The sequence below is a fragment of the Lytechinus pictus genome, chromosome 19, assembly GCF_037042905.1.
Source record: "Lytechinus pictus isolate F3 Inbred chromosome 19, Lp3.0, whole genome shotgun sequence".
NCBI lineage: Eukaryota > Metazoa > Echinodermata > Echinoidea > Temnopleuroida > Toxopneustidae > Lytechinus > Lytechinus pictus.
Window position 1 is genome coordinate 9,630,170 of NC_087263.1, and position 23,438 is coordinate 9,653,607.

General features: G+C 37.3%; 1 protein-coding gene across 1 annotated transcript; it reads left to right on the plus strand.

Moving 5' to 3' along the window:
* Window positions 1-2,287: 2,287 nt before the first annotated feature.
* Window positions 2,288-16,885, plus strand: LOC129283167 (tuftelin-interacting protein 11-like). The gene is made up of 9 exons (XM_064113883.1): window positions 2,288-2,457; window positions 7,142-7,292; window positions 8,052-8,197; window positions 8,574-8,729; window positions 9,600-9,815; window positions 11,238-11,542; window positions 12,657-12,779; window positions 14,151-14,298; window positions 14,914-16,885. The coding sequence occupies exons 2-9, from the start codon at window positions 7,181-7,183 to the stop codon at window positions 15,166-15,168; spliced, it is 1,461 nt and encodes a 486-aa protein (XP_063969953.1). The 5' UTR covers window positions 2,288-2,457; window positions 7,142-7,180; the 3' UTR covers window positions 15,169-16,885.
* The last annotated feature ends 6,553 nt before the right edge of the window (window positions 16,886-23,438 follow it).

Consider the following 23,438-nt stretch of genomic DNA (forward strand, 5'->3'; position numbering starts at 1 on the left):
TGATGTAAAAATCTATCACATAATTAGAATTTCATTTTAACAGGCCTTTTTTTTCTGGCTCGCTTCGCTCGCTGGTGACTTTTTACAAATTTTCCCACATTTGCTATGGTGTGCCCCTCACAATATTTGGATGATTACGATACACAACTGCATTGAATTTATGTGTTGTGTTAAATCTATATAAATATACACGCAATTTGATTAAAATAAGTGGCCATCTGTAAAGTTTAAAATGGCTTTGATATCAAGAGGTTCCGGGGCTCTGCCCTGGACCCCACCCATAAAGCACTGTTATATGGATGAGTTTGGACCATGGCCCCCAAAAGTTCTACAACAACAAAAAAAAAAAATGAGGAAAGAAAGGAAAGTGTATTATATTTTTCTGAATATCACGTTAAAATCTATCTTCATGTTAGATTCTCATGAAAATGTGATTTTTTATCTCGCTCGCTTCGCTCGCTCGGGACCTATATTAAGCTACTTCTTGCCAGAAGCGCCATACTCAGCCCCCTCGAGCATATAGAGCTTCGCCCTGATGCTCACAATCATAACAAAAATCCTGCTCACCGTGGCGTACAAAAAAACAGAGAAAAAAGGAAAGAGAGGAGGGTGAATAAGATATCATCTTTTTAACATTATGTCAAAATCTATCACAAAATTTGATTTTTGCAATAAAAATGTCAATTTTTTTTTGCTCGCTCGCTCGCTTATATATATATATATTTGCCCGATACGCCATATCGCCCCCTCAAAATTTTTGCCTTAAGACGCCATTGCCTGTTCCATGATATGACCGGGAAAATTTTGGCTCTTGCCCCCCCTGGCCACCGACCCCTGTTACGCCGCTGCCGCCCCCACCGCCTCCGCCTCCTCCTTCTCCTTCTCCTTCTTCTTTTTCTTCTTCTTTTTCTTCTTCTTCTTCTCCTTCTTCTTAATTCTTCTTCTTTGCATTGACGTCAAATGGCGACAATGCATTGTCTTGTTGTTGTTGTTTGTTGTTCTTCAACCGGTCATATTTGTTTTGTTGCCAAATGTTGACTTATCTCACTCTTTAAGTGTAAGTTTACCTGACGAAAAGTTTGTTGTAAAAATAGCAGGAAAAATAATAAAAAAAAACATTGGTGAAGGTTTGAGGAAAATCCATGAAAGTGATGCTCCGGGCTGAATATAAAGCAAAATGTTGAAAATTTCATCAAAATCTGTTAATGAAGAGCGAGGTATTAAATTTTAAAGTTTAGCCAGAAATTGTGAAAACAGATAGTGCACGACGTCATGAATATTTATTAAGTATGCTGATGATGTCACATCCCCACTTTCCTTTCTCTTATGTTATCACATGAAATCATAATTGTTTGATTTTTCATACATTTGAGAATATGTCTGCCTTGTAAATTACAAGTTGTAATGAAATAAGTTGTAGCAATGAATATGGAATCCACTAGATCAGCTGTCATTCCATTTTATTTTTGTTTTTTAAGGAAAAAATTTGAATAAACCTAATTTCATTTAATAAATACAAAAGAACAAGTGGTGATAAGACGTCATAAGTTTGCTCATTGAATATTCATAAAGAAATGCCTAAAACTGTTTCCGTGAAAAAATGCAAATCTTTATAATGCCATAAATTTATTTTTCCTTGTCCGATTTTGATAAAATTTTCAGTGTTTTGTTTGTCTGTTTTTCTTTATCTGCTCAAATAATACTATATAGATATTATATTTTCACTTTTTTGTGACGTCATAAACGAGCCACTGCCCCATAAATTGTGCAATATGAAATGCATAAATTTCGTTTTTCAATGAATGGTGATGAATCATTATTTTTTTTCTTTTATTTTAGGAGCGCGCGTGAAATGATTAGTGTATTGATATACTGAAGGGACAATAAAAACCATTTCCAGTTTTCGGAGAAAATTACATTTTAGTGATTTTTACCATACGATATGTATGAAAGCTGCTCGCACATGACGTCACAAATCAAATAATTAAAATTCTAATGACTTGTATGGATTTGACAGGTCAATGGCCTTTTTGACTTCCTACATCCGCTACATTTTATTTTCATTTCTTTTATATTTTGACAATTTTTTATCGCTTATAGGCCTCCTGTGATTTAAATTCTTTTACTCCTTTGTTGTTGTATACTTGTACATATGTCTTTAAAGGATGTAGAATAAATGAACTAAAAAAAAAAAAAAATCCTCAAAACTTTCGCCAATATTTTTTTTATTATCTTATTCTGATATTTTTGCAATAAACTTTTGTGCTGAACTTCCCTTTTCACATAATCGATTTGAAGACACCATAGTACGTTGCAGTTCACAAATCGTCGCAATCGCAATGATCGGTGAAATCCCCAAAGTTATTTATTTGGCACGAAATTCAAGGTTTTCTGAACAGATATTCACGGTGTAAGCTGCTGGAACACTTTTGGACTTTCGTGAAATATAATATTCTGGTAATTAATTATTATTTTTGTTTGTGTGCATTTGATTTTTTTAAAGAATGAGAGTCGGTGGTGTGTGCATGTGTGAGATTGGGTTTGTAGTTGTACGGAGACAACTCGCGATGCACGCCGTCTCCGGCGGCGGGGCTGGGACGGGAATAAGCCCGATGAACGCTGACTGGATACGGGCGGTGCGTTGCGTTGGCTGTCTTGATTACCGGTAGACAAATCGTGGGAATTACTCGTCGACCTAGCCAGGCGGCTTCTAGAGAGTAAAAATCATGTACTAACGAGTAACGTAAGGTCACTCTCATGAAGCCAGGCCTTTTATCCCATAGACCCACACAATGGAAGCCAAAACCTGAAACTTTCACCCCCGAGATTTCTACTTTCCTTCTAAAAGATCTAGGCCTAGGCCCTAGCTCTAAATCATGTATAAAACTTCATTTCCGACATTTCTACGCTCTCGTTGTTATTTTTAAAACAAGAATTCATCAAAAAAATGAAAAAATATTGTGAAAAGACGGAAGAGACTTGCCCGATTTTTACGCCGCCATCTTGTTTCTTATTTTACTTCCCCAACGTTACGGACGCGAGCGTCGCGTAACGTTGGGGAAGTACAAAAATGATGATCGAAACATCGTCATCTTCGATCCTTTCGTTGGTCAACGTAAGTTGCCATCTTGGATGACGTCATCATCCTTACAGACGTATTTACCAGTCGCTATATATCACGATTTGTGCCGCTGCTTTGCGCTTGTAGATGTACGTGCGTTCGGAACTTGTCGCTCACATTGATTGGCCAGGATATCGAAAATATAATTGGAAAGCCTTGATAAATGCACAACTCGGGCAGCAACACACACGGCTGCCATTTTTTCCTCTCCGGCAGAAAATTTAAAAATAAGGAATAAATCATCGGTTCTTAGAACTTATCAAGTATCAAAAGAAAGATTAGAGTCTTACAAAAATAGTGGGCCTTCGTTCAAGATAATATAATGTCATTGAGAATTAAAAAAAATAAAAATCTGGACAAAATCGTCCTCCGAATTGCTGACCTGATTACACATGTAGGCTCGCACTAACACACTACCGTCGGTGAATGGGGATGATAGTAAAATGTCAGAAATTGTTGAATAAATCCCCAGAAACGACGGTTATTCCTGTCTATACGAACGTGTGCTTACCGACTCCACGGAGCCAGGGATTGCTTCCCTTTATGTGCGTGTACCGCAAAAAAAACTAAAATGTTCGCCCCGATATTTCTACTTTCCTTCAAAAAGATCTAGCCCTTAATTATGTAAATGAGATACAACTTCATTTTCTAAATTTTTACAATATTGATTTCATTTTTAAAGAAGAATTCATTTAAAAAACAAGAAAATATGAAACGATGGGAAAAACTTGTCGCGATGTTTACGTCCCCATCCAAAGAACTTGCAACATTTATACAATAATTGGTTTCATTTATAAACAAATATTCATTTAAAAAAAACGAAAAAATATGAGAAGACTGGAAAAAACTTGCCGATGTTTACGTGGCCATCTTGTTTTCTTTGTTAGTAGCTTAGTTAGCTACGAGACGAGTTGTAGGTTTCCATCCATTTCAGCTCTGGAGAATTTTCATTGCCAATTTGTTCTGCAAATTGAAAAAAAAATTGAATTAAGAATCTGAAAACCAGAAAAATTACAATTTTTTTCTGTGTACAAACCTATGGAATTACACCGCTTCTATTCATAGCATGACGTCACGGTCTTAGGCCTAACTGCCTGTTTAAAGCGTTATTTTCTTTTAAATCCCATAAACGTTCAATGTTTGGAACAAGTGGTGGCGTTATGTGAAACAACTCCAGCATCAATCCATTTGTGATAGGGACCTCAATCTCATTAATGTGAGTAAGGAGTGTGGCTGTCGTGATTCCTGCCTTTTCCACGTAACCTTAGGTAGCCATTATCCTGTCTGATAAAACACATTTCACACAAATTTTCATGCTTTTTGTGCTTAACAGTACTTTGTGATTGCAAACAGGGAGACTCAAATGCGAAAATGAATAGAAATAAATACACAAAAAGACAGTACACAAAACGTATACAAGAAAACAAAACTGATTGGGGGAAAAGGGGAAACAAAGACAAGAACAAACATAAAATAATCAAACTATGCAACAATCTTTTGTTTCTTTTTCATTTTCACTTTTACACCTTGAAAAGTGTAGTGGCTGAGATCAGCTGCATAACCCGTCACACAATGATCACAAAGGCAGCCGAGGTCGTAAGCATCCATGATTCAAACATCACATTTGCTCTGTTGAAATTACCATTCATTTCTACTAGGACTGAGTCAAAACGTTTAAAAGCTGTTCAAACGACGGAAAAATGCATATTACGTTTCCTATTTTGACAATCGTTACTTGCATCTCCTTCCTGAAGCCTGCTTCTCCATGTTGGTTGGATTGTCATTGACTTGGTTTTTTTTACATTGCAATTTTAAGGCGTATAGCAAGATGTCTGAGAAGGACACCTTAAAGGCTTCTAAGAAGAAACCAGCGACCCATCTGCCTGCTTCTGAGATGGTTCTGACATCAATCTCAGAATCGGAGGAGCGCAAGTAAGCGCAACAGCTTCTCGCTCCAGGCAATCAAGAAGTACATCGAGCAGACCTTTGATGTCCAGATGGACAGACAGCTCACGTATCATTGGCATTATGAGGAAAGATTTTTGTCTAATGAATGCCTGATGTTGTTTAGAGTCATTGCTGACTCAAAAGGGACATCTCATACTGCTTTTGGATCAGCTCCAAGCATTCATTGAAGAGGTTGCTAATGTTCCTTCCTCTCTATCTGGCCTAGCTGATGAAGTTGTCAGTATCTTCTGCTGTCTAGGATTTTAACCAGTCTCCTAGTTAACTTTAACTTTGACATCATTTCATTTTATTTATTTTGTTTTATTCCAAATTCTCATTAAAAACATACAACATACAAATCAAAGAATACACTATATACAAATAAAGATACAAAAAATAGAAATATGTTTAACAAGAGAATAAATGAGAATATGAGGGAGCCAGCATAGGCCAATGGCCTTTCTAAGGCTGGGCTCCCGAGACCATATTATAATCATAATAATCATAGAAGAGAGAGAATGTACTGTAAACATCTAAGTATATGGGTGGATAATAGGGCAATTACAACTTATTTTCAGATTATTTATAGGCATCAATAAGTTTGTTTAGACAAAACGTGTTAATGGCCTCATGTGCTGGGTGTTACACCAGTTTACATTTATATAGATTCAATTTAATATTCAAAACAGTTCAATTAGCCTTCACTGGCAATGAATATACATGTACATGTACACAAGCAAACAAAAATGAATATTCAACATGAATACAAGCATAAAACTATTATTTTATTTATTTATTTATTTCAAATCTTTATCCAGAGTAGCCTGTTCAGCTTTATACAAACAAATATGTAAAATTACACAATATGTACAATTAAAATGTTCATTAAAAAATCGCTGGTCTTCCACAGGGCTCTGCATTATTACCTAAAAAACATATAATTCATAACATAAAGAAAACATAAGTAAAGAAGACATATGCACATCAAAATAAGATTCAGAATGAGAAAGTAAAAGGACATGGTAAGAGAGGGAGAAAGGGGGGGGGGGCAGAGGCAGACAGAGAGTGAGAGAGAGGCAGCGAAAGAGAGAGAGGGGAAAAAATGTGAGAGAAGGAGAGAAAGAGAGAAAGAGACCGAGAGTTCAGTAGCAAAGAAAATTATGTAATATCTGACCAATCAAGCATAATCTATTATATACATAATAGCATAGGATAAAAAACAAATTGAGGAAGTGATCATGCATTCATAATAAAACATAATCCATGTAGCATGGGCTGTAAGTACGAGAAGTGATGTCATATTCCTATCTGTGATTGCATTATATTAATTTAGGAGTAATTTAAAGGAAGCTGGTCGATTTTCAAGCCGTGTAGCGTCCGGAAGGTTGTTCCACTTTGTGGCACCTGAATAAAGGAAAGAATTTTGATAGAAAGAGGTGGAACATTTTGGGAGTCTCAAAATCATTTTATTTGATCGTCTAGAGTCCCTCATTAGTACGGTGTCTAGACGTACAAGTTCATGAATTATTTTAAACATTGTGCAGCAGGCAGATTTCGAAAAGAGTTTGTCCAATGTTGGCCAAGATAATTTATTAAATACTTCATTGGATGGGGTTTCTCAGGTTAAGTGTGAAATTAAGTATGCTGCCCTTTTATGTAGGCGATTAAGGATATCGTAATTGACATCACTTCTCCCTGTCCATACATTACAACAATAGAGAATATGGGGCATTATATACCCCCAGTAAATCTGTGACAATTGTTCTGGGGAGAAGGTAGATCTCAGTCTCCTCAAAATACCCAACTTTTGCTTAACATCTTTTGCAACTTTGTATAACTTCTAAAGTCTAGATATGAGTCAATAATGACCCCAAGACATTTATATTTATTTACACATGCCATGGATTTTCCATCTATAATTGACATTGAAACATGTTTAAATGCTGAAAAATATCTGAATGCATTCTAAAGCAAATCATCTCAGAGTACAGTACAAGAAGGTCGCAACTTTCCCATGCATACAGTTTCCAAGTTCTCTTAAACAAAAAATGTTTGTTTTTGTCCTCATGGCAGACCAGCAAAGCCTGAGACGAACGTTGGGTGAGATCAACGATGGATAGTGACGACGAGAAGGAAGCGTTTGAAGTCACCGATTATGACATCGCTAACGAGTTCAACCCTAATCGACCCCAAGGGAGGCAGACTAAGGCCCAGGCCATCTATGGTAAGAGCCCCTTTTCTTATTACGGTAGTTTGTTTTGTTTTATTTCCATATCCAACAATCAATATACAGAGCTGTGAACCAAGAGAGGAAATTAGTATTTGTTAGCGATGTATGACAGGAATGTGAAAGTGCGAACGGGCATGTACAAAAAGTAAGAATTCAGGGCTGAAAATAATGCAGACTCAAATGTGTTGTGATATTTTTCAATGAACTTTATTTTTCAATTTTTTTTTTCCATAGGTACATGTATGTGGGTACACAATAGTGATGAGAAGAATTAGGCAGAGAATTAACCCTATTAACATTGACTTCTGCAGACTCTTTTATGGAGTTTTTTTTATATACTCTCTTTATTTGTAGAGGAGCCCTGGTGTAGTGATTCTGACTTTCGCCTTGTAATTAGAAGGTCGTGTGTTTGAATCCCATTTCGACCCAGCGTCCTTTGGCAAGGCGTTAATCCACACTGCTACTCTCCACTCGGTTGCTAAATGAAATGGGTACCCGGTAGGATGTGAAAGTTTTTGTAGCTTGTCCAGCACTGTACACGCCTCGCCGCCGCATTAGCGACTTGCTTGAATACTCCCCAGGGAGTGGAGGATGTGCATACATTGTGTGCGGGAATGACTGTTTGAATCCGATGACCGGGGTAATGAAAAGTCATGAAGCGTTTAGCTACATGTACATGTATGTACATGTACAATGTATGTCTTAAGCGCATTATAAACAACCAGATTAATATTCACTATCTTTTGTTTGTAGGTATGTGGGCACAGGATAGCGATGAGGAGAACGAAAGAGTTGGACTAGGTGGAGGATCGCGGGGCGGAGGATTCGATCCTTTAGGAGACATGGCTTTCATCAGTAGAGGGTTCAAAGGGGACAACAAGAAAGACGAAGATGCAGAGGTATGGTGTCTTTGAAATAAATCAAATTTATTCATGTTATAATTTTGATATATGATCCTGATATCATGTACCTGGCCACGGAGGATTATTTATTATTACTGGGGGTGCTGTGACAATGCTCAGCACCCCCAGCAACAATAGAATAATCCTCCGTGGACAGGGCCCATTTACTCATTTTCCTCTGTCCTCTGTGCGAGGGCGCTATGAGATTATGATGTCACATTTATGAGGTCTATAGAACAGAAATTACATCCCTGTTCAGTGGTAATGTGTACACACATTTACATGGATATGTTCATTTACATGATAAAAACACTACTTGTACATGCATGTCAAATTTATTATTTATCTTGTAATTTGTAATTGATTTTTCTAGGGTGATGAGAATGATGATGACGAACCTTCAACAAGCGCCGGAAAAGCGCCTAAAACCCAGGCTCAGAGGAGACATGCGAAGCTGATGAAAGCAGACAAGGAGTTTGCAAAGTGGCAGAAATACACCACAGGAATCGGAGAAAAGCTTCTCATTCAGGTGAGATATGGTCCCTTTTTTATGCCCCCGCAGACGAAGTCCGGAGGGGGCATTAAACGTTGCCCCTGTCCGTCCGTCCCCCCACTTGGTTTCCGCGCAATAACTTGAAAAATATTTAATAGATTTAAGAAAAATTTGGTGTGTAGGTAGTGTATTGGCTTTTTTAGTCACAGTGGTTTGTATGGACCATTATCCCAGGAAGTCTGACGGCAAAGACCCTGATTGAAACTTGTAAAAAAAAGTGGGTAAAGTAGGTCTTCACTCGAGACTAATATATATAAAACTGGCTGTGAGAGGGACCTTCTGTACACAAGTCATTGGCAGGGACCTTAGGCTACGTATTCAGATCATTTTTCTTGAGTGAAGGGTTTGCACAGCAGAGTATATTCCAAATGAGCCTGCAGGGCAGCAACAACAGTCCTCACTAAGGTGATTGTTGCTGTCACCTTGCCACTCGGGATCAAGGGGGGGGGGGGGCAAAACTAGATAGTTTCGAGGGCATAAATATTAAAAATATTTTCCTGTAATTTCCTTTGCCAGAGGCAACATTAATGCTGAGCAGGCGGGTGTGATGTTGCTTTGATTACTGGTTAAATGTTGGGGTGCATTTTGAGTATCAATTAGATTGTAGTTTCAAGTCATTAATCCCTTCACTTGAGCGTTTCATGAAAAGATTTGTTGGTGGGTGGGTTTGCACTGACAAATGTGTTCTCAGCCTATTGGCAGGGATTAGCAGTAGCTTATAATATCTGTCAGTAAATCACTGATAAAACTTTCCATGACACACTTGCAGGATAAATGCATCCGTACCATTCTTGAATCCCTCTCAGAGCTCCATTGACAATTCCCTTTTCCCTCCTCTTTCCGTAGATGGGGTATATTCCAGGCAAAGGTCTCGGCAAAGCAAATCAAGGAATCGTTCGCCCCGTAGAGGCTACCAAGCATAAAGGCAAAGGAGCCATCGGTCATGGTCGACCACTGCGGCAGACCATCGTCTCGGATGAGGAGATCGACGACGAGGAGATAGCGAGGAAACTCGGCAAACCTGTAGCGGCGAAGGGAGCAGCCAAATGGAAGAAAACCGATGTGAGTATTGAATGCACTGAGCGATGGAAACGGCAGCTCGAGCTAAATGATAATAGTGCGCCTTGGAATAGTTTCAGATTATTTCCATAATTCATAGACAAACATTTTTCATTTTTTTCATTGGTTGATATGATTATAACATGTGATATGAAATGAATTGTTCTTAGAAAAAAAAAATTATACACAATAAGAATTAAACCATTAAAGAATGTAAAGAATGGAGGGGCATATTAAGTTGAAAGCAAAGCATGTGAGTTAAGGCCACCGCACACCTTACGACTGTTCGCGATCCGATTTTGGAACAAATCGCACTTTGCTCATTTTCTGATGGAACATATCATTTATTTGAGGTTAAAATTAAAAGAAAGAATACTAATATAACCATTTTTAAAGATTGCAAACCTTTATTTTGGAGTAAAGGCCAAATTAGTTTCAAATCATAGCCTTTTATTCTAAGAAGGATGATAGCATAGTCACAGATTTGAACATAGGTATTCCTACGATGATTTCGAACATTACACAGTAAGATATTCCAAGTCTCGATATTAGCATCAAATGCTACAACATTTTATTCTGAGATCGGGTCGCAGACCAATCGTAAGGTGTGCGGTCGCCTTTATAGGCCCGAAAGGAAAAATAGGAAGATAGGTAAGGCTATGATATTGTCGAGAAAAGCAATGTTAAAAAAAGAAAGGTATTGAACCAATTGTATTTATCCCATATGTAGCATGCCCTGTTAAGATTTTATCAAGATAGATTGCATGATACACATGCGTAATATTATTATTATTACTAAATAGGTTCATTATTGCGGAATGAAATAATCGCTAGAGGGTATTCATTTGTCTCGCAATCTACTATGGTCAACAAGGAAATTCATGATCACTCTCGCAAAAAGTGTTCACTAGCTTTCTAGGAAATTCGTGATCACTCTCGCAAAAAGTGTTCACTAGCTTACAAGTTCACGAGCTTTCGAGTGCCGCTGCAACTCTTTATCAAGTGATGAAAATTATCTGATACGGTAGTCAATTTATACCAATCCCCAGGACCGTATGCACGAACGCGGGAACAATAGGTGGGCACTGATCCTGATCACTGATTATTATTATTGTTAATGTGAATTTGCATTGTTCATTGTGAAGCATGACATTTTTACTCCCATAATACTTTCTTCTCACACTTGTTTGCCTGTTGTTGCTCTTGGTATTTCTGGAAGGCAAAGAAATCATATGAAGTTAAAAAATTTAAAGTATAAAATAGAATTGCAGCTGGAAGCCCATTTTCAGTTGCACATATGATCGTTGTTAGTCTTCCATTCCACTTCATTTCAAAAGAGAGAATGTTTAGATGTGTATGAATACTGAATGTTCTAAGATTTGTAAGCAACAATGTTAAAGGTCGCATGTTCTTTGTCCAACACAGGTCAAAGGTCAAAAGAACTATGTATACAAGACAGTGGATGAGGTCAAGCGGACAGGGATATCCAAGAAACAACCAAAGTCCCTGCCAAACCAACGTCTTACAAACGTGAAAGTGATCGATATGACCGGACCGGAGCAGCGCGTTCTGTCTGGGTACTCAGAGATCTCTAAAGGTCATGACAAGCCCGTAGAGACGTTTGAATCCGTTGAGGCGGGGAAGAAGATGTTTGAGATGCCGGAGCTGATGCATAACCTGGATCTTCTTGTTGAGATGGCGGAACAGAGGATTATTAAGCATGATAGACAGTGAGTTGCCCTATAACCAGATATTATCTTGCTATTTCTGCCAGTTTTGTTTTCAAATTTTTATTAGGAAGAGGTAGAAGGAGGGTGTCATTCATTGCTAGTATTATCAGGGACAGTGGATTTGAAAATTCATCTCGAATAAAAAATTTTGTTCTTTCCATTTCACAAATACATGTATCTACACTTTTGTAGGCATAAATTCATACAAACATCAGTTTGGCATTTAGAATATAAGTATATACAATTTATGTTTATAGAAGAAGGTGTAAGACCCCAGAAGCAAAGGCTTTTAGTGGGATATGCCTGTAAACATTAATACAGTACAGTGGACAGTACAAATAAAAGACGAAGGGCGAGAAAAAAGCGCACTGCTACATTAGCTTGGAGGCATCTCGTTCATGACTTTCGAGTTGGTATAGGCTAGTCCTGTGTCCCTTGCAATAGTAAGAGTAGTAATAGTAGTACTTTTTTATTTCAATTTATTGATAATTCATAAAATGCAAAGCAGATATATACAATAAAATGTGTATGGGAATCACAACAAAAGCCTATGGCTTGCTAAACAGTGATCCCCTTACATACAAAATATACAATATGACATGGTAAATCAAGAACTTTGCCAAGTATCAAGAACAATCAAATCTACAATAATTCCAAACTTGCCCCAAGATCTAACACAAAAATATTCAAGAATATTTAGTAAGCAAGAAGCATGATGTGATTATTGAATTAATTATCATGTTCAATTATCACGCTCTTTTATCCATATTAGGCAATTGCAGAATTTTGGGGGCTATTTCTTTCATTTTAAGGGCTACATTTTAGGGGCAACAAGCAATTATGCAGTCAATGAAATATCATTATTCTGTCATAGTCAGAATATTGATTTTCTAAATATTCTTGAATATTTCTTGTGTTAGATCTTGGGGCAAGTCTAGAATAGAAAGAATGGTCGCCCCAAAGCATGCATTTTGGAGGAATTTTAGGGGTGATTTGGGCAGTCATGCAGGGGAAATCACCCTTCGTCCTCAGGTATTTCCTATGCTGATACACCATTACACAGCCAAAATTGGCTGGATTCTTGACCTTTTGTAAATGAAACATTTCTTCACAGATTACATCATGAGGATGATATGATTGTGAACCTCCAGCATGAGAATCAGAAAACAAGTCAAATCTTGGAGCAGGAACAAGCCGTCATCGATAGATTATCAACGGTCATTGAGGTTGTTCAGAGGTATGCATTCTATTTTGATACTTTTTTATTTTATTTTTTTCGATACTGCCCAAACTGACTTTCAACTAATGGCCAAAGAAGGGCTTTTCGTCAAATGGAGAAAGCCCCAGCTCAACCAACAGGTGTACAATTATCAAGTAATGCCTTCTTCTTAACCCCACTCCTTACTGATATGATCACTGACAAAAGTTTTACTTTCACTCCTTTTAATTTGGATTCACCCTGTATCACACACCTTTGTAATCTCATGTTACTACATTCTTCAAATTTGCCTGATATCCAAAATGCATAAGTACAAATAACTCTGTTTATCATTTTCAGGATGATGATGATGAGGTTTGAACCTTGAAGCATGTTCGTTCATTTAAATGTTAGGTTCTCTTCATTATTTTTTTCTTCAAGTTAATGTTGTGTTGTTTGTACTGTTATTTCATTTCATTTATTTCTCAAAAGTCATTTAATTCAATTTATTTATTTTTTATTTTTTAAATAATTGCTTAGCTAGATTACAATATTCCTTCTCGCGATACCTGAGACTTCAATTTAGATTTCCCTTAAATAGTTTCCCCCAACCTTCATACACACCACTTGCTCATAAAAAGTGCTTTTCTTGTTTTGTTTTTTTGAAAGTCTTTATATACAAGATTCACTATGTGTCTTTACATCTATTCTGTTATAATGTAGCATGTTGCAGGTTCCTGTAATTCATGTTTCACTTGGGATCACTTTTCAAGGGAAACCAATCATTTGGTTTTATAGACAGTTGGTTTGCTTAAGCTGGTTTAACTGAATTATGTCCAGGATAGCAGCCTTAGATTAAACCCTGACAAAAAAATTGTTGGAAAATTACCGTGAAAAATAAAAGACATTGGGAAGGTTTGAAGAAAATCCATTAATAGGATTAAGAAAGTAATTAGAATTTTAAGTTTTGGATTTGTGACGTCATATATGAGCGGCTTCCCCATATAGTGTGTTGCTAGGTAGTCCTTGATGATTACAATATCATTGTCGTACTAATTATTCTTGTTTTGTTTGAAAGTTCACCCTTACAAAAAATTTGTTGGAAAAGTACCATGAAAAATAAAAGACATTGGGAAGGTTTGAAGAAAATCCATTAAGGATTTAGAAAGTAATTAGAATTTTAAGTTTTGGATTTGTGACGTCATATATGAGCGGCTTCCCCATATAGTGTGTTGCTAGGTAGTCCTTGATGATTACACTATCATTGTCAATTTTTGTCATAATAATTATTCTTGTTTTGGTTGAAAACTAGTAACCAAACAGAGTCAGCGTGGTCCTTTTCAGGACGAAAGATACATGGTGTACTGTGAAACCACTAATCTCTACTAACCAAACATTTTAAATTTGCAGTCTTGCAGAAAGGTCAACCCCAGGACATGCTAACCCAGTGGCCTTGAGTGACTTTGAGGAAAGTTTAAAGAGGCTTCGAGAGGACATGGCTGAAGAGTGGAAAGCCTTTCAACTTGTTGATATCACCGTAGCCCTTGTATTTCCATTGGTAAGTCAGGGATTATGATAGTATGATATGATATGATTATAGATATTGATATTGCTGGCTTTCAAAAGTTGTGGTTGATCAGATCAATCGTAACTCTTTGTAAGACAGATTTCAACTTTAGCTGATAAGAATGAAACTGATTCCAAATCTGAACCCAAGACTGGGTCACCAGTCATGCGCAAAGCTGTGTGTTTTACAATCCAGGGCCTTTCGTTGTACTTCCGTCCCTGCAATTCGATGACCCCAAAACTGTGAAGTTGGTATTGCACTTCTTCCTTTACATAGGTTCCATCAGAAAGTTTTGAAAGATTAAATATATTCCAAATATTTACATCTAATGCTGGCACATAATGAAGAGCTTGGCACCAAACGGGTTTATATCAACTTTTGATTAAAATTGAGTCTTTGATCTCACACTATAATCTATGTAGGGACCCGTCCTTGAACAAATGTTTAACCTTAATTTTCAGAACAACCATAATATTTTACTTTATAGACTCCTCTTCAAAAGTGTTAACAAATACCTTTTCTTTGAATCTAATTTAAAGGAAAAATAGTACCTTTTTAATTACAATGTATTCATACATGATTAATTGGTGCCCATTTATTGTTCAGTTCCAAGCAGAGCTCCGTGACTGGAACCCCATCAGTGAGATCAATAAGCACCTGGACCTGTTCCAGACCTGGAAAGACATCCTTGACTCTCCGGACTGTCAGATGATCATCCAGGACCATCCCGCTATAACCGCTTACGAGAGACTGGTCTGGGAAGACTGGATGCCTGTTGTTAGGAGAGGAATCACCGGATGGAATGTTCATGATTGCGATCCTTTAATTGGTGAGTACATTGCAGTTCGGGCTACCCACTAAAAAAAAAAAATGATTGTTACTAGTCAATACTATCAATATTATTGCCAAATTTTATGCATCATATGATTGCAGCATATCTATTACATAGCCTGTGAAGGAACCGGCAGGTTCCTCGTTCGAGATATACACCCGACCGAAAACAATGCTGTAGTCAAGTTTTAGATTGGTGACTTTTAATGAAGGAGAAAGAAGCCCCCTGGTCATGGGGCGGTAAATTATGAATTACACCTAAAGGTGTAGAAGGTAGCTCGGAATCCGGGTGGCGAACCGCATTTGTAGTACGTGGCTTGGCTGATTAATTAAAACTGCCTTGCCACGTACAAACAGAAAATCGATTATAAAGACGACGTACGGTCTGGGTCCACCTTTCCCGATGACTTATTACCTGCAAGTGACGCTAAACATGCCTTCCCGGAAGGGCTTGCCTGACATGAGTTATCGGACTATTTTAATAAAACAAATTGTGGCTTCCGAATGAAAAGGCAGGTAATAAATTAGTATATTAAAACAATTGTTATATGTAATCTTATTTTTGATATATACAAATACTTCACTATTATTTTTAAGAAATAAAAGAAATATGTTATTGCTGGACTACTTAGTCAGCGGAGGAAATTGTAAGTAATACGATTTGTAAAGACTGTGACGTATCTAAAAAACGGCGGCAAAAGAAACTAGTGGGTCTTTCATAGGACAAAACTAAAAATAAGGTTAATTAAATTATTTTGGTCGCTACACCTGCATTTGTATACTGCCCGACTTTGGCAAAAGGAAGCAAGTGACACATCAGTCAAATTTGAGTTTGTTGTTGTTTCTGAAACACCCTTTGTATGTTGCATGTTCAGGCGAAATTTGGGGAAGAAACGATAGTTCTATGGAAAGATATTGACGAAAATATGCTGTTAAATTGCATTGACACCTATGTAAATGACGAACACACATTGCTCATTTACAACAAATGATGTAACTTGCTTCCTTTTGCCAAAGAATGGCAGCATAGTGAACAAGGCACTCCTATATTACCCCGGCTTAGCTTGGCCACCGATTCTGATGCTCACAGGTTTTTGCGGAATTAAAGCTTATTTATTATGAATGTGGGGGTGGGTAATCCTAGCTGCTGGAATGTATAGCGGATTTGTTGAAATCCACTTTGCCAATGAAATTCTGATACCAACATTTATACACTTTGTGTGCCTATTCTGTTCCTTTTACCTTTCAGTCAGGAGAGTACATTGTCTTGCTAGATTGGCCTGTGCTTTTTAAAAGAAAAATAAGAAAAAAACATTGATTATTTTTCTTAAGGCGAGGCGTCAAAACCCCAAATGCGTTCCAACGCGTGCATAGCCATTGTTCCATAATGAGAGTGTGCAAAGGAGTTCCAAGAGATTAGTACGAAGTACCGTTATATTCTACATTAAAGCTAATTTGCATAATCCGTACACGCTGGGGAACGGGGCAATTATTATCTCGATCGCTATTGGCTAATCCGCCGGAGCGTCGCACGAGAATACACTGAATAGTGCAGGTTCACATACACACACACACACAGCGCGCCAGCGTACACTTCACATAAAATGAGGTCAGTGTTCGGCGTGCACGTCGGATCAACATTTGCAGCGAAGCTTTGCAGCGAATGCAGCGCGTGAGGTGCGGCCGGATCTACGAGAGGGGGGAATAGGGGATGCCTGGGGCTAGCTTCCTGTACAAAGTACCAATTAAAAAAAAAAAATCCGTGTTTACGAGAGTCGCGCAAGCAAAACGGTGGCGGATTAGGACATGCTTTTAAATTGTTTTGAGGGGCGAACGAGTGAAAATATATTTTGTATACCTTTCGTTATGAACCCCCGTTCTCCATGACGAAATGTAATTGACGAAAGGAAAGTAAAACAAAATAGAAGTCACAAACATCTCAGAATAGTTTGCGATCTATCAGGACATGTTTTAAAATTGATTTTAGGTGTCAACAAGTTAAAATATATTTTATATACCTTTCGTTGTGATCCCTTGTTCTCCGTTAAGAAATATTAAATAAGTCTTTTCTCGACGATGTTGGAAACGTAAATAAAACAGAATAGAAGTCACAAACATCTCAGATGGGTGTGCGATCTATCACAACATGTTTTAAAGCTGTTTTTAGGGGTTAACAAGTTAAAATAGATTTGATATACCTTCCGTTATGATCCCCTGTTCTCCGTAAAGAAATATTAAAGATGCATTTTCTCGAAAAAGTTGGAAACGTCGATAAAACAAAATAGAAGTTGGTAGCATCTCATATTTATTGGTGATACATATTTTTCGAGGGGTCAACAAGTTAAAATATATTTGATATACCTTTCGTTTTGATCCCTTGTTGTCCGTTAAAAATATTAAATACGTCTTTTCTCGACGATGTTGGAAACGTAAATAAAACAATAGAAGTCACAAACATCTCAGATGGGTGTGCGATCTATCAGGACATGTTTTAAAATTGTTTTTAGGTGTCAACAAGTTAAATTATATTTGATATACCTTTCGTTGTGATCCCTTGTTCTCCGTAAAGAAATATCAAATACGTCTTTTCTCGACGATGTTGGAAACGTAGATAAAACAAAATAGAAGTCACAAACATCTCAGATGGGTGTGCGATCTATCAGGACATGTTTTAAAATTGTTTTTAGGTGTCAACAAGTTAAAATAGATTTGATATACCTTTCGTTATGATCCCTTGTTCTCCGTTAAGAAATATTAAATACGTCTTTTCTCGACGATGTTGGAAACGTAAATAAAACAGAATAGAAGTCACAAACATCTCAAATTGGTGCGCGATCTATCAGGACATGTTTTAAAATTGTTTTTAGGTGTCAACAAGTTAAATTATATTTGATATACCTTTCGTTGTGATCCCTTGTTCTCCGTTAAGAGATATTAAATGCGTCTTTTCTCGACGATGTTGGAAACGTAGATAAAACAAAATAGAAGTCACAAACATCTCAGATGGGTGTGCGATCTATCAGGACATGTTTTAAAATTGTTTTTAGGTGTCAACAAGTTAAAATAGATTTGATATACCTTTCGTTATGATTCCTTGTTCTCCGTTAAGAAATATTAAATACGTCTTTTCTCGACGATGTTGGAAACGTAAATAAAACAGAATAGAAGTCACAAACATCTCAAATTGGTGCGCGATCTATCAGGACATGTTTTAAAATTGTTTTTAGGTGTCAACAAGTTAAATTATATTTGATATACCTTTCGTTGTGATCCCTTGTTCTCCGTTAAGAGATATTAAATACGTCTTTTCTTGACGATGTTGGAAACGTAAATAAAACAGAATAGAAGTCAAAAACATCTCAAATGGGTGTGCGATCTATCAGGACATGTTTTAAAATTGTTTTTAGGTGTCAACAAGTTAAAATAGATTTGATATACCTTTCGTTATGATCCCTTGTTCTCCGTTAAGAAATATTAAATACGTCTTTTCTCGACGATGTTGGAAACGTAAATAAAACAGAATAGAAGTCACAAACATCTCAAATTGGTGCGCGATCTATCAGGACATGTTTTAAAATTGTTTTTAGGTGTCAACAAGTTAAATTATATTTGATATACCTTTCGTTGTGATCCCTTGTTCTCCGTTAAGAGATATTAAATGCGTCTTTTCTCGACGATGTTGGAAACGTAGATAAAACAAAATAGAAGTCACAAACATCTCAGATGGGTGTGCGATCTATCAGGACATGTTTTAAAATTGTTTTTAGGTGTCAACAAGTTAAAATAGATTTGATATACCTTTCGTTATGATTCCTTGTTCTCCGTTAAGAAATATTAAATACGTCTTTTCTCGACGATGTTGGAAACGTAAATAAAACAGAATAGAAGTCACAAACATCTCAAATTGGTGCGCGATCTATCAGGACATGTTTTAAAATTGTTTTTAGGTGTCAACAAGTTATATTATATTTGATATACCTTTCGTTATGATTCCTTGTTCTCCGTTAAGAAATATTAAATACGTCTTTTCTCGACGATGTTGGAAACGTAAATAAAACAGAATAGAAGTCACAAACATCTCAAATTGGTGCGCGATCTATCAGGACATGTTTTAAAATTGTTTTTAGGTGTCAACAAGTTAAATTATATTTGATATACCTTTCGTTGTGATCCCTTGTTCTCCGTTAAGAGATATTAAATACGTCTTTTCTTGACGATGTTGGAAACGTAAATAAAACAGAATAGAAGTCAAAAACATCTCAAATGGGTGTGCGATCTATCAGGACATGTTTTAAAATTGTTTTTAGGGGTCAACAAGTTAAAATAGATTTGATATACCTTTTGTTATGATCCCCTGTTATCCGTTAAGAAATATTAAAGATGCATTTTCTCGACAAAGTTGGAAACGTAGATAAAACAAAATAAAAGTCACAAACATCGCAGATGGGTGTGCGATCTATCAGGGCATGATTGAAAAAAATTCGAGGGGTCAACAAGTTAAAATAGATTTGATATATACCTTTCGTTATGATCCCTTGTTCTCCGTTAAGAAATATTAAATACGTCTTTTCTTGACGATGTTGGAAACGTAAATAAGACAAAATAGAAGTCAGTTGGTAGCCTTTCATAATTATTTGCGATCTATCAGGACATCTTTTAAGATTGTTTGAAGGTGACAACAGGTTAAAATATATTCTATATGCATTTCGTTATGATACCTTGTTTTCCGTAAAGCATAGGCGGTTCGGGGCGCGAGGGACTCCCCCCCCCCCCCCCCCCCCCCCTCTTGGACGAGCAAAAAAAGATAGAAAAAAGGGAAAAGAGGAGGGAAAAGAGAGGAGAAAAAAGAAGAGGAAGACGAGTGAATAAAATAAGATGAGGGAAAGACTTGGGGGAAAAAAATCTTTCATGTCACTCTATACAATTTTCGCTCGCGCTTCGCCCTCGCATTGCCTGTTAGGTGATTTTCATATCTTGTTCAATGAGTTTAGATATCAAGTTTGAAAGTTAATTTACAAAACACATTTCACGTCGGAAATTTAACTTCATTATTTTGTGTGATTTACAAATTGATTTTTAAAAAGTGCTCTGTAAACATGTCAGTTTTATGGTCTGAATATTAATATTTTCTGTTCGTGCTGCGCACTCGCGAATTTTGATTGGTACCTATTATTCTCGTGCATTCCATAAATTTTCAAAATATCCCTTTTTGGGTCTGATTGTCAAATCGTATCAAGGTTATACCGAGGTTGTTTTACCTGACTGCTAAGAAAGCACGAATGCCTGTGAGCAAGCAACCAGGGGACGAACGGCTTAAGGTCCTCTCCGAGGGACCTGGTAATGAGGATAAATGCCTTACCAAAGGGCACTAGCGCACCACTTGGGAATCGAACCCGGTTCACCGGAATCCGAAACCCCCGCTCTACCGACTGAGCTATCGCGCCTAAGCTAGCGCTGCACGCTTGCATTTTGATTGGCGAGTTATGTATGTCTCAATATTGATTATACAACAAACTACTTGAAATCCCCTTTTCATGACAGTTTATCAAAAAAATTGGCTCACGGTTTGCGTTCGCATTAATGATTAAATATATTAACTTGATGCATCATATTTATATTTACAAAGGTGCTTGAAATGTCCAGATTTCAGGCCATAATATCATCAGATTTCGCGCCCTCATTATGCATTCATGAATATTTAAGATATTTCGGGTGATTTCATGCAACGGTCTAGAGTGGGCCATAATGTGCCTGCACTGTACATCTATAGGTCCTTGGTTGAAGTCAACGATCCTATATAACGACCCCTTGAACCTGAATTGGGTCAATTACGCCGTCTAGCACGTTTTGAGAACAATGGATGAAGGTGTGAAAATCACAAAGCAGCTAACAATAGGAAAAATCCGTTTCAATTGAAGTTATGCTATAGATTGCGTATAGCGGTTTGAATGTGAAACCCTGAACATGCTGAATGCCTCATTGTCTGTATGTTACTACTGTGTACTAGTAGGTCCATGGTTATAGACTCTATTATAGTTGCGTGCATGTCTTCTCCAAGCCGATTCATAGCTTGTCGGTGTCTTTAATGCACGTAAAATACAAATATACATGTAACTCTAGGTCCCATTATAGGGCATTTTTAACGGAATCGCCGATGAGATAATTTTGACAAAACAAAAATGAATCACACTAATTATGCAGCAGCTATGTTTCTAAACATTACACGATCAAAGAAAAGACACGGGATGATATTTATTAAATTTGTTAATGGCGGCTGGTCTTTATGATAAAAACATAGGTCTATTTTATCTTTAAGACATGAGAAAACAAATAAATCAATTATATAATTAATGTGTGTGTTTTACTTTTTACAAACGTGTATCAATCGAACATGCTGACTACATGAAGAGTGTTGAGGTCCATTACATGATTTATTGGTATTTACACCGAGTTCTCAAATAATGGTACAAGATTTTAGAAAAGAAGTTTTGAGTGTCATCTCGTGTACATCAAATCTTAGCAAATGTTAAAAAGTTTCTGAAATGTCAATACTGTGAAAGTATATGCACTTCATTAAACGTGGACATCAGCAGGGTGGTCTCCATTAAAAGGATTTTTTTTTTGCCCTGTCGATGTGTACCTCTCTTCGATGTACGGAGGCGATCGGAGCTGCACCCCTTCCCTATTGTCAGTGAGAAAGGAAGAAAGTGATTACTCGAGATGGAGGGAGAAAAAGAGGAAGAGGATCTGTTATGGGAGGAAGAAACATAATAGAACGGTAGGGCCGGAAGGAGAGGTTGGCCATATAAAATTATGAAAACATTCAGGTCACTGTATCAAAATCAAGTTCAAGTTTATTTATTCAAAGTTTAAAAACAAACATCACATTATAATAAAAATAAATATAGGCATGCAATGCGATGTAAATGACTACAGTAAAAGTATGATATTGTTTTAATGAAATGTACTCTGGCTTCTCTTTTTTTTTTTCTCTGTTCATTTCCCTGATCACTTCAATCTTATGTAAATATTGGCCTAGTATATATTATCAATTATCATTGATGTGTAATTTATGGCGAACATTTGATGTAAAGGATTTGTATGTGATAATTTATTTATAAAACATAAATAAGCATAGACAAATCGGTTCAAGGCCCACTGCTGCTGGTTCGTGATGTCATTCTATTGAAGGGGGGGGGGGGTCACATCCCTTGAACAATAGATTCACAACGTAATTAAATCGACTCCCATCGACCCCTTTAAAAGCGAGAGCGGGGGCCTGGATAACATAACACTATTAATAACATAAAATACAGGATATAGATGCTAATCTACAAAATCCCCAAAAGAGAGAAAAGAATTGATATAAGGTTAAGAATTCAGACTATAGAACGGAATACCATTTACAAACACAAAATAAGCTATGCACAAAAACGTCCACCCGTATGCAATACTTTAATGATCCATGACATGCAAAAAGTACAAAATTTCACTTCGTGTACTTCCCTTTATTTTGTGGGTACCATTTTAATCCTTTGCCCCAGTGATTAATTGATCTCGTTATGTCACTCCGCGATGATCGCAAGGGTGCTCTATTGATATAAAGTCATGATGAAAAAAAAAAAAATTACAGTGATTAATTTTATTATGTCACAATAAACCTAATTATGACAGTTTATGCACTCCCAAGAAATAGTGTTTACGGGCCGGTCTATCGTCTACACACAGACCACACAGACTTCGCACAGTTCGGTCAAGGCCCGGGGGGGGGGCACTCGACCAAAAAAGTGGTAGGGGTGTGCCGCGGGCGAGGCAAAAAACGGGGGCCTTGGAGCGGGCTTATTGTAAAAAGGAGGGTCCTCGGAACGGGCTTCGGAACTACAAATGTTTGTGAAAACGGGGGTCCTCGGAACGGATCTCCGTATCTCTCAGTGCATATGCATCCCTATGGAACGGGCAATCGTGCATGACGCAGCTAGCGCGGCCTCCGCCGGGTGCGCTCTCGCTTAGGCGATGGTCGAAAAGCGCTCTACGGCCGCTTTTCACCAAATTGCAGCTCCTTGTAGCAAATCAATGCGACCGGAACGGCGTAACGAAAAATATGCGAAGCTTTGGAACGTATTTCTTTCTTCTTTTTTCTCGATAAGAAGGAAATGCTATGCCTTGGAGCGGCTTTCTTTGTTCTTTTTCTCAAAAAGACAAAAATGCTATGCCTTGGAACGGAAATTTGAGTGTAAAAATGGGGGTCCCCTCCGCGGCATATACCCACTATGCATTATATACTGAGTGCCCCCCCCCCC